Source organism: Salvelinus fontinalis, chromosome 1 (genome assembly GCF_029448725.1).
Source record: "Salvelinus fontinalis isolate EN_2023a chromosome 1, ASM2944872v1, whole genome shotgun sequence".
Taxonomy (NCBI): Eukaryota; Metazoa; Chordata; class Actinopteri; order Salmoniformes; family Salmonidae; genus Salvelinus; species Salvelinus fontinalis.
Genome location: NC_074665.1, coordinates 76,738,100 through 76,750,259, shown reverse-complemented (window position 1 = coordinate 76,750,259; position 12,160 = coordinate 76,738,100). Strand labels below are relative to the sequence as shown.

The following is a 12,160-nucleotide window of genomic DNA, read 5'->3' as shown; positions in this document are numbered from 1 at the left end:
TTAGGTGAACAATAGGTAGGTAAAGAAATAAAACGACAGTAAAAAGACAGGCTATATACAGTAGCGAGGCTACATGCAGACACCGGTTAGTCAGGCTGATTGAGGTAGTATGTACATGTAGATATGGTTATAGTGACTATGCATATATGATGAACAGAGAGTAGTAGTGGCGTAAAAGAGGGGTTGGTGGGTGGGACACAATGCAGATAGCCCGGTTAGCCAATGTGTGGGAGCACTGGTTGGTCGGCCCAATTTGAGGTAGTATGTACATGAATGTATAGTTAAAGTGACAATGCATATATGATAAACAGAGAGTAGCAGCAGCGTAAGAAGAGGGGTTGGGGGGGCACACAATGCAAATAGTCCGGGTAGCCATTTGATTACCTGTTCAGGAGTCTTATGGCTTGGGGGTAAAAACTGTTGAGAAGCCTTTTTGCCCTAGACTTGGCACTCCGGTACTGCTTGCCTGCGGAAGTAGAGAGAACAGTCTATGACTGGGGTGGCTGGGGTCTGACAATTTTTAGGGCCTTCCTCTGACACCGCCTGGTGTAGAGGTCCTGGATGGCAGGCAGCTTAGCCCCAGTGATGTACTGGGCCGTACGCACTACCCCCTGTAGTGTCGGAGGCCGAGCAGTTGCCATACCAGGCATTGATGCAACCAGTCAGGATGCTCTTGATGTTGCAGCTGTAGAACCTTTTGAGGATCTCAGGACCCATGCCATTTCTTTTTAGTTTCCTGAGGGGGATTAGGCTTTGTCGTGCCCTTTTCACGACTGTCTTGGTGTGTTTGGACCATTCTAGTTTGTTGTTGATCTGGACACCAAGGAACTTGAAGCTCTCAACCTGCTCCACTACAGCCCTGTCGATGAAAATGGGGGCGTGCTCGGTTCTCCACAATGTTTCAAGTAAATCATAAGAGCTAAAGTTTGAACGGCCCCAACCGGTTCCAAACACATTGGGAGTAGAATGAAAAAACAGGCGATCTAATTTATAACTTTTATAATCTAAGCACATAGAAAATGACCAAGGCTTCTGTAATGAGTGGCACACACATAAACTGCTGCCCGACCTCTCTCACAAAGGGACAGAAGAGCCATATTTACTTCCTCCTTCCTGACAGCTGGTGCGCTCTTAAAGTGGCAGCACATGGTGAAGGCGCCGTGCAGGTTTCGACACACAACTTCTTATCCCCAAACAATCTGGAACTATTTACGAAAAAGAGCCAGAGAAAGGATATTATTTCCACAGTAGGTAGTAAATTGTTTTCTAGTTCATTTTCTATGCTAGTCATGGGTTCATTCAGAGAGGGGCAGGACTGTGCTGTTTATCTGTGCTCTGTTCACAATGGACACGTCTCTGCTCTGACTTGAACAGATAGTTTGTCATGTACAGAGCAGAACAACAGTACCAGAACTCATAGTACACAGATTTTGGCCTTTACTACTATAGCCCATAGAAACACATTGAATAACACATTCAAATAGCAAAACAGTCAAAAAATAATAAGAAAGGTTTTGAAGTGTTTGTCCTAAATCTAGGAGATATAAGAAAGCCCATGAAATATATTTATTTTTATACATATACAAAAACTACCTTCATACTTTAAAAAAACCCAGTACTGTTGCCTGTGACACTTGTGGGGGTCTTAGAGGAAAAAAAACATATCTTGAGCTTAAATTTACAGATTTTCTTTTATGTTACGGTGTGTCAATTGACTATTGGGATATATTACTTAAAGACATTGAGTCTCTACTAGTAGTAGTAACAGTAGACTACTCCCTGCTGGGTCACCAGTTTGATCTACTGTATTGAGTCTCTACTAGTAGTAGTAACAGTAGACTACTCCCTGCTGGGCCACCAGGTTGATCTACTGTATTGAGTCTCTACTCCCTGCTGGGCCACCAGGTTGATCTACTGTATTGAGTCTCTACTAGTAGTAGTAACAGTAGACTACTCCCTGCTGGGCCACCAGTTTGATCTACTGTATTGAGTCTCTACTAGTAGTAGTAACAGTAGACTACTCCCTGCTGGGTCACCAGGTTGATCTACTGTATTGAGTCTCTACTAGTAGTAGTAACAGTAGACTACTCCCTGCTGGGCCACCAGTTTGATCTACTGTATTGAGTCTCTACTAGTAGTAGTAACAGTAGACTACTCCCTGCTGGGCCACCAGTTTGATCTACTGTATTGAGTCTCTACTAGTAGTAGTAACAGTAGACTACTCCCTGCTGGGCCACCAGTTTGATCTACTGTATTGAGTCTCTACTAGTAGTAGTAACAGTAGACTACTCCCTGCTGGGCCACCAGGTTGATCTACTGTATTGAGTCTCTACTCCCTGCTGGGCCACCAGGTTGATCTACTGTATTGAGTCTCTACTCCCTGCTGGGCCACCAGGTTGATCTACTGTATTGAGTCTCTACTAGTAGTAGTAACAGTAGACTACTCCCTGCTGGGTCACCAGGTTGATCTACTGTATTGAGTCTCTACTAGTAGTAGTAACAGTAGACTACTCCCTGCTGGGTCACCAGGTTGATCTACTGTATTGAGTCTCTACTAGTAGTAGTAACAGTAGACTACTCCCTGCTGGGTCACCAGGTTGATCTACTGTATTGAGTCTCTACTCCCTGCTGGGTCACCAGGTTGATCTACTGTATTGAGTCTCTACTAGTAGTAGTCTTATGCATGCAGGGGGGCAGAGGAGAAGAAAAGTTGTTACTTGTTATTAGATCAATATTCAGATATAATTGATAATTACCACAAAATTCTTCCCAAAACTCATGAATTGACTAGTGTCTGGCGTCCTTGGTTAACCTCAGTGAAAGGCAGAGAGATGTCTGAGGTGTGTATCAGTACTAAATATTCATTACTTCTCTCCCTCCTGCAGACACCTGTTATGTGCTGTCGTTTGCCATCATTATGTTGAACACCAGCCTGCACAACCCCAATGTCAGAGACAAGCCCCCTGTAGAGCGATTCATCTCCATGAACAGAGGTATCAATGAGGGAGGAGACCTGCCAGAGGAACTACTCAGGGTGAGAGTGTGCGTGTGTTTGCGTGCGTGTGTAGAGCAAATGTTTTTTCCATTACTCAACCTTTTTGTATTGTATTTGACAGAATTTATTTGACAGCATAAAAAATGAGCCCTTCAAAATCCCAGAGGACGATGGCAACGATCTGACACATACGTTCTTCAACCCTGACAGAGAGGGATGGCTACTGAAATTAGGTGAGTGACGACCAAAGAATCCACATCTTGGTACTTGGTTCACCAACAGATATTCTATATCCTATCCTTCTTCACAACATTTTTTTGCAGATGGCAATGATCTCAGGATATGATCTAATGTTAGCAATGTGAAAAACAACTCGTATTATTTCTGCGCTACTGTCTCATCCTGTCTTTTCTCTCACTCCAAGCATGGTCTGTGTGATACAGCTGCTTCTCTCTCCGTCCTTGGTTTATGCACTTACTGTGCCCTTACTGTTAAATCTTGTTTTCACTCACACCGTTTGACTTGTCACCTTTCTGTTCTGTGACTGGCTGTTTCTTCTTACTCTGCACTAGGAGGTAGGTACCCCTCCTCGATCCCAATAGAAGTTGCCCCTAACTACTGATACAGGGTCAAATATATTGGTTAAGGTTAGGATTGAGGGTGGACGTAAACTGATCCTAGATCTGTGGTTAGGGACAACTTCTCCCAACCTTCCCTCCCTCATCCTGAGGACCCATGCTAACATGTAGACCTAGCGGTTAATCTTCTTAGTCAACAGATGTATTCACTGCTAGCTGGTTAGTGCTCATCTATTAGCTTGTTTGTTAGTTTTTCCAGCCCATGTGACCTGACCAGGAAAAACTCAGGGCCCTAGTTATTATAGCATCTAGCTTAAATAAGGCCCAAGGAAGGGGTGCATTTATTTAATTTTGGTCATGGGTTTGCACTTGGAGAATGTGTTCTGTATGCTACAGTATGTGGTGTTCTGAGGTCCTCCAGGCCTGAAACACATATGCTGCTGCTGCCCTCCAGGCCTGAAACACATACTGCTGCTGCTGCCCTCCAGGCCTGAAACACATACTGCTGCTGCTGCCCTCCAGACCTCAAACACATACTGCTGCTGCTGCCCTCCAGGCCTCAAACACATACTGCTGCTGCTGCCCTCCAGGCCTCAAACACATAATGCTGCTGCTGCCCTCCAGACCTCAAACACATACTGCTGCTGCTGCCCTCCAGGCCTCAAACACATAATGCTGCTGCTGCCCTCCAGGCCTCAAACACATACTGCTGCTGCTGCCCTCCAGGCCTCAAACACATACTGCTGCTGCTGCCCTCCAGGCCTCAAACACATACTGCTGCTGCTGCCCTCCAGGCCTCAAACACATACTGCTGCTGCTGCCCTCCAGGCCTCAAACACATATGCTGCTGCTGCCCTCCAGACCTCAAACACATACTGCTGCTGCTGCCCTCCAGGCCTCAAACACATACTGCTGCTGCTGCCCTCCAGGCCGGAAACACATACTGCTGCTGCTGCCCTCCAGACCTCAAACACATACTGCTGCTGCTGCCCTCCAGGCCTCAAACACATACTGCTGCTGCTGCCCTCCAGGCCTCAAACACATACTGCTGCTGCTGCCCTCCAGGCCTCAAACACATACTGCTGCTGCTGCCCTCCAGGCCTCAAACACATACTGCTGCTGCTGCCCTCCAGGCCTCAAACACATACTGCTGCTGCTGCCGCTGCCCTCCAGGCCTGAAACACATATGCTGCTGCTGCCCTCCAGGCCTCAAACACATACTGCTGCTGCTGCTCTCCAGGCCTGAAACACATACTGCTGCTGCTGCCGCTGCCCTCCAGGCCTGAAACGCATACTGCTGCTGCTGCTCTCCAGGCCTGAAACACATATACTGCTGCTGCCGCTGCCCTCCAGGCCTGAAACGCATACTGCTGCTGCTGCCCTCCAGGCCTGAAACACATACTGCTGCTGCTGCTCTCCAGGCCTGAAACGCATACTGCTGCTGCTGCCCTCCAGGCCTCAAACACATACTGCTGCTGCTGCTGCTCTCCAGGCCTCAAACACATACTGCTGCTGCTGCTGCTCTCCAGGCCTGAAACACATACTGCTGCTGCTGCCCTCCAGGCCTCAAACACATACTGCTGCTGCTGCCCTCCAGGTCTCAAACACATACTGCTGCTGCTGCCGCTGCCCTCCAGGCCTGAAACACATACTGCTGCTGCTGCTCTCCAGGCCTGAAACGCATACTGCTGCTGCTGCCCTCCAGGCCTCAAACACATACTGCTGCTGCTGCTGCTCTCCAGGCCTGAAACACATACTGCTGCTGCTGCCCTCCAGGCCTCAAACACATACTGCTGCTGCTGCCCTCCAGGCCTGAAACGCATACTGCTGCTGCCGCTGCCCTCCAGGCCTGAAACACATACTGCTGCTGCTGCTCTCCAGGCCTGAAACGCATACTGCTGCTGCTGCCCTCCAGGTCTCAAACACATACTGCTGCTGCTGCTCTCCAGGCCTCAAACACATACTGCTGCTGCTGCTGCCCTCCAGGCCTGAAACACATACTGCTGCTGCTGCCCTCCAGGCCTCAAACACATACTGCTGCTGCTGCCCTCCAGGTCTCAAACACATACTGCTGCTGCTGCTGCCCTCCAGGCCTCAAACACATACTGCTGCTGCTGCCCTCCAGGTCTCAAACACATACTGCTGCTGCTGCCCTCCAGGTCTCAAACACATACTGCTGCTGCTGCTCTCCAGGCCTCAAACACATACTGCTGCTGCTGCTGCCCTCCAGGCCTGAAACACATATGCTGCTGCTGCCCTCCAGGCCTGAAACACATACTGCTGCTGCTGCTGCCCTCCAGGCCTCAAACACATACTGCTGCTGCTGCTGCCCTCCAGGCCTCAAACACATATGCTGCTGCTGCCCTCCAGGTCTCAAACACATATGCTGCTGCTGCTGCCCTCCAGGCCTCAAACACATACTGCTGCTGCTGCTGCCCTCCAGGCCTCAAACACATACTGCTGCTGCTGCCCTCCAGGTCTCAAACACATATGCTGCTGCTGCCCTCCAGGCCTCAAACACATACTGCTGCTGCTGCCCTCCAGGTCTCAAACACATACTGCTGCTGCTGCTGCCCTCCAGGCCTCAAACACATATGCTGCTGCTGCCCTCCAGGCCTCAAACACATACTGCTGCTGCTGCCCTCCAGGTCTCAAACACATACTGCTGCTGCTGCTGCCCTCCAGGCCTCAAACACATACTGCTGCTGCTGCTGCCCTCCAGGTCTCAAACACATACTGCTGCTGCTGCTGCCCTCCAGGTCTCAAACACATACTGCTGCTGCTGCCCTCCAGGTCTCAAACACATACTGCTGCTTCCTACTTCCTCCTATCTGGGTGCGTCTCAAATGGCCTATATTGTAGAGAACAGAGTGCCATTTGGGATGAAACCTCTATCCATTGGTTACCCCTTTCTCCATCCCACCGGCTGCGCTTTGCGCTTGCCAGATCATTTTAGTTTTCCACTCGGAGTTGCATGCATTACATCTGTATGCTAATTTTAGCATCCTTTTGGAAGGAGCTGCCTGTTAGCCACCTTGGTTTTTATGATGTAGTTAAATGGGTCATTACTGCAGCCTGTCAGGTAGTTAAATGGGTCATTACGGCAGCCTGTCAGGTAGTTAAATGGGTCATTACTGCAGCCTGCCAGGTAGTTAAATGGGTCATTACTGCAGCCTGTCAGGTAGTTAAATGGGTCATTACTGCAGCCTGTCAGGTAGTTAAATGGGTCATTACTGCAGCCTGTCAGGTAGTTAAATGGGTCATTACTGCAGCCTGTCAGGTAGTTAAATGGGTCATTACTGCAGCTTGTCAGGTAGTTAAATGGGTCATTACTGCAGCCTGTCAGGTAGTTAAATGGGTCATTACTGCAGCCTGTCAGGTAGTTAAATGGGTCATTACTGCAGCCTGTCAGGTAGTTAAATGGGTCATTACTGCAGCCTGTCAGGTAGTTAAATGGGTCATTACTGCAGCCTGTCAGGTAGTTAGTGCCTTCGGAAAGTGTTCAGACCCCTTGACTTTTTTCACATTTTGTTACATTACAGCCTTATTCTAAAATGGATTGTTTTTTTCCGCTCATTAATAATGACAAAGCAAAAACAGGTTGTTTAGAAATTTGTGCTAATTCATAAATGTGTAAACTGATATTACATTGACATAATTATTCAGACCCTTTACTCAGTACTTTGTTGAAGCACCTTTGGCAGCGATAACAGCCTCGAGTCTTCTTGGGTATGACGCTACAAGCTTGGCACACCTGTATTTAAGGAATTTCTCCCATTCTCCTCTACAGTTCTGTGGTTGGATGGGGAGCGTCGCTGCACAGCTATTTTTCAGGTCTCTCCAGAGATGTTTGATCAGGTTAAAGTCCGGGCTCTGGCTGGGCCATTCAAGGACATTCAGAGACTTGTCCTGAAGGCACTCCTGCAATGTCTTGGCTGTTGTTCTGTTGGTGGAAGCTGAACCTTCGCCCCAGTCTGAGGCCCTGAGTGCTCTATAGCAGGTTTTCATCAAGGATCTCTCTATACTTTTGCTCTGTTCATCTTTCCCTCAATACTGACTAGTCTCCCAGTCCCTGCTGCTGAAAAACATCCCCACAGCATGGTGCTGCCACCACCATGCTTCACCGTAGGGATGGTGCCAGGTTTCCTACAGACGTGATGCTTGGCATTCAGGCCAAAGAGTTCAATCTTGGTTTCATCAGACCAGAGATTCTTGTTTCTCATGTTCTGAGAGTCCTTTAGGTGCCTTTTGGCAAACTCCAAGCTGGCTGTCATGTGCTCTTTACTGAGGAGTGGCTTCCCTCTGGCCACTCTACCATAAAGGCCTGATTTGGTGGAGTGCTGCAGAGATGGTTGTCCTTCTGGAAGGTTCTCCCATCTCCACAGAGGAACTCTGACAGAGCTCTAGAGTGACCATCGGGTTCTTCACCTCCCCTGACCAAGGCCTTTCTCCCCAGATTGCTCAGTTTGGCCGGGCAGCCAGCTCCAGGAATAGTTGATGGTTCCAAACTTCTTGCATTTAAGAATGACGAGGCCACTGTGTTCTTGGGGACCTTCAATGTTGCAGGAATGTTTTGGTATCCTTCCCCAGATCTGTGCCTCGACACAATCCCGTCTCGGACCTCCACAAGACAATTCCTTCGACCTCATGGCTTGTTTTTTGCTCTGACATGCACTGGCAACTGTGGGACCTTATGTAGACAGGTGTTTGCCTTTCCAAATCATGTCCAATCAATAGAATTTACCACAGGTGGACTCCAATCAAGTTGTAGAAACATCTCAAGGATGATCAATAGAAACAGGATGGACCTGAGCTCAATTTCGAGTCTCATAGCGAAGGTTCTGAAATACTTATGTAAATAAATGAGCAAACATTTCTAAACCTGTTTTCGCTTTGTCATTATGAGGTATTGTGTGTAGATTGCTGAGGACTTTTTTAACTTAATCAAATTAGAATAAGGCTGTAACATAAAATGTGTAAAAAGTCAAGGGGTCTGAATACTTTCCAAAGGCACTGTATATACAGTACCAGTCAAAAGTTTGGACACACCTACTCATTCAAGGGTTTTTCTTTATTTTTACTATTTATACATTGTAGAATAATAGTGAAGACATCAAAACAATGAAATGACACATATGGAATCATGTAGTAACTAAATAATTGTTAAATCTAAAATATATTTAGATTTGTTTTTCAAAGTAGCCACCCTTTGCCTTGACAGCTTTGCACACTCTTGGCATTCTCTCAACCAGCTTCATGAGGAATGCTTTTCCAACAGTCTTGTTGGTTGCTTTTCCTTCACATTGCAGTCCAACTCAACCCAATTTGAGATGGTTTAGGATGATGTCGGGTGATTGTGGAGGCCAGGTCATCTGATGCAGCACTCGATCACTCTCCTCCTTGGTCAAATAACCCTTACACAGCCTGGAGGTGTTTTTGGGGTCATTGCCCTGTTGAAAAACAAATGATAGTGGGACTAAGTGCAGACCAGATGGGATGGCGTATCGCTGCAGAATGCTGTGGTAGTCATGCAGGTTAAGTGTGCCTTGAATTCTAAATAAATCACAGACCGTGTCACCAGCAAAGCACCACCACCTCCATACTTCAGTTGGAACCATACATGTGGAGATCATCCGTTCACCTACTGTGAATCTCACAAAGACATGGCGGTTGGAACCAAAAATCTCAAATTTGGACCAAAGGACAGATTCCCACTGGTCTAATGTCCATTGCTTGTGTTTCTATGCCCTGATCTACCCCCTAAAGTATAGTAATACTATAGTAGTCATAGTATTACTTTATAATTACATGGATTATTGACTGCTTGCATCATTTTTGTTTAATTAACAAACTCAAATAATCCTTAATCTGGACAGCTGTAGAGAATTATCTGCTGACAAAGGCTTGACTCAAGGAGAGAAGAGTTAATGCTAACTCCATATCGTGAGGAGATATTCTTCCTGAAAAAATACAGCGTCTGAGAATTGTATCTTGTTACTCATTCTGTTCCTTACACTCCCTGGTTGGTCAGACAGACTGGCTTCCCGGTACAGAGAGGGATTGGCCAAGTGAAAAGAACTGAGTTCAGACTATGATGAATGCTTCTATGAAGTGGGACCACATCCCCATTTTGTATTGATTGTTAGTACTTGAACAGGAATTTAAACAAGTAAACTCATTGCAGTAAACTCGCTTACTAGTGTATTGTTACAGAAATGCAGAATGAGTAATTGTCCCTCTCTTTTCACTTTATATCTGCAAAATAATGAAATAAAATTAAGATGTATCACTTTTAAGAGGCAAATGTCTTTATTATGCAGTGGGCTGGGTATATTGTGATGTCAGTCTGAATGCATTGCCACCCCTGACCAATGAACCACGCTCCCCAGCTCCGGCTGCATTTCTGGGATTTCTTCCCAAATTGAACCCACATTTTGACTGTTTTCACAAGCAATACCTGCACTACTTTGGGACCTCTAGGGAGGCTGAGGGGCGGGAGGGGGGATATTGGGCCCCTGATTGAATCAACCTAATGGACAGATTGCAAATTAGATAGGACGAGTACCCTACCCTAAGGTCTGAGGGCTGGACTATAGGCTAGACTCAACATTGAGTCTCAAAGGAAATTTTCATAATTGCTGTTGCAGTTTGCACTGAAATGAGTCTATGAGAAAGGCTTTGCTGGTTGCTGAAAGGTTGACATTTAAGCAGCCTCCATCTAAACCCTTTCCCATAGTATTGCATAGGCCCAAGAGATTAGCATCCACATGCCATGCTAGGGTCTATTCAGGAGGGTGCAGCATTACAGAACATTCAGTTGAAATAGATTGCCTAGAACAGATATCATTGTCATGTAGAATATAGGGAATCAGGTCAACTCTATACATTACGGTTAGTATTGCAGATAAAAATGTATCACCTCATTGGCTGTGTAGCCTACAGCACTGCCTCTCCGCATGGCTTGGCCATTGGCTCTTCTCTGTCTGTGGTTTGTTACTCAACATGTCTCTCTTTCAGGATGTAACTCTTGTTACTCAACATGTCTGGTATATTTCTTTACAGGTGGAAGAGTGAAGACCTGGAAGAGACGGTGGTTCATTCTGACTGACAACTGCCTGTACTACTTTGAATACACAACAGTAAGTTAGTGTGTGGTTTTATCAATGAGAGACCTCTGCAGCAGATGTAGCCTGGCCCTTTGACCTAAATGCACCATGGTCCAGCAATTAACACGATGCATGGAACCATCTGGGAGGTCTGTTACACATCTGGTCTAGCCCAGACCCCCCCCCCCCCCCCCCCCCCCATTATCCTATATTCACTGATGAGAGTACAGCCCCAACACACCACAGCTTAGAGCCCACTACCAGGATTGAGCCCAGTCCCTGGACGTCACCTCCCTGCTGTGTTCTCTCATTAAGAGAAAGACCGGGCTGTTCTGTTCCTCAAGGTCTCCTCAGCCCCCAGACACCCCCCAGGCGGCAGAGCCTCCCAGACACAATAGAAACCCACTGTAGGATGTTACTTCTCACTTAAGTAACTTCCTCATACAATAGAATATTGTCCAAATATTGCTGATTTATAACCACTTATTGGTAATGTGGGTTTTATTCACGTGTTTTTTTAGTTATTGAACCATCAGCACAAAACAATTGGCCTGTAAGTATATGCTGTCTGGCTACATATTAAATAAATGAATGTGTTCTTCACGTCTGCAGGACAAGGAACCTCGTGGGATCATTCCTTTGGAGAACCTCAGTGTAAGAGAGGTGGATGAGCCCAGGAAACCTGTAAGTTCCACAAAATATACTGAAACACTTTCTAAGAAAGGGCTAATAAAGCACTGAACACTTCTAGACCCTCTTCACCGGGACTAACTGTCCCTCTTCACTGTAACTAATTAATTATCTTCACCGTAACTAGTTCTGTACTCACCTCTCTCTCTCTTTTGGACGCTGTCGTCCAATCAGAACTGTTTCGAGCTCTACAACCCCAACCACAAGGGTTCGTTGATCAAGGCGTGTAAGACTGAGGCGGACGGCCGGGTCGTTGAGGGCAACCACACAGTGTACAGGATATCAGCGCCCACCACAGAGGAGAAGGAGGAGTGGATCAAATCCATCAAGTATGTTTTTGTATATAACCCACCTCATGTTTTGGGAGTTTTACCCCCATGTAAACACAACAGATATTACTCACCAGGGTCCAAAGCCCATAGTTATCTGCTAGGAGACACCAGTGAATCTCAACGATTCGATGGCAAAACTAGGATTAAACCAGTATGTATGTATCCACTGACACTTCTTTGAAGATGGGTTGGTCTTCACACAAAGCACCATGACCATGTGTGAACTCTTTGATGTAACTGTGTGACAGACTAACCCATATGGCTGAGGCTCACTTTCTCAGTGTGCGGTAGACAAGACTGGGCTCAGAGTTGATCTGAGTTCTCTGGAGGTTAAATGGGTTTCTGTTTGATAAAGCCCTGTAGATTGTCCTGTAGGCATTCAGCCTCAATTCATTCCTCTTCGTGTTTTTGCAAAATCCACACTATTTATCAGACACTAATGCTGTCTAGTTAAGGAGA

The 12,160-nt window shown here is 46.6% G+C and overlaps 1 protein-coding gene across 3 annotated transcripts in view; it reads left to right on the top strand.

Annotated features, from left to right (window-relative positions):
- LOC129820709 (cytohesin-3) overlaps positions 1-12,160 on the top strand; it is a 50,641-nt gene that overhangs the window by 35,021 nt on the left and 3,460 nt on the right. For all 3 annotated transcript variants that reach the window (XM_055878856.1, XM_055878011.1, XM_055879524.1), the window contains 5 exons: positions 2,886-3,034; positions 3,117-3,228; positions 10,636-10,712; positions 11,292-11,363; positions 11,544-11,698. In XM_055878856.1, coding sequence (XP_055734831.1) covers positions 2,886-3,034; positions 3,117-3,228; positions 10,636-10,712; positions 11,292-11,363; positions 11,544-11,698 — 565 coding nt within the window. The remainder of the gene's footprint in view (positions 1-2,885; positions 3,035-3,116; positions 3,229-10,635; positions 10,713-11,291; positions 11,364-11,543; positions 11,699-12,160) is intronic.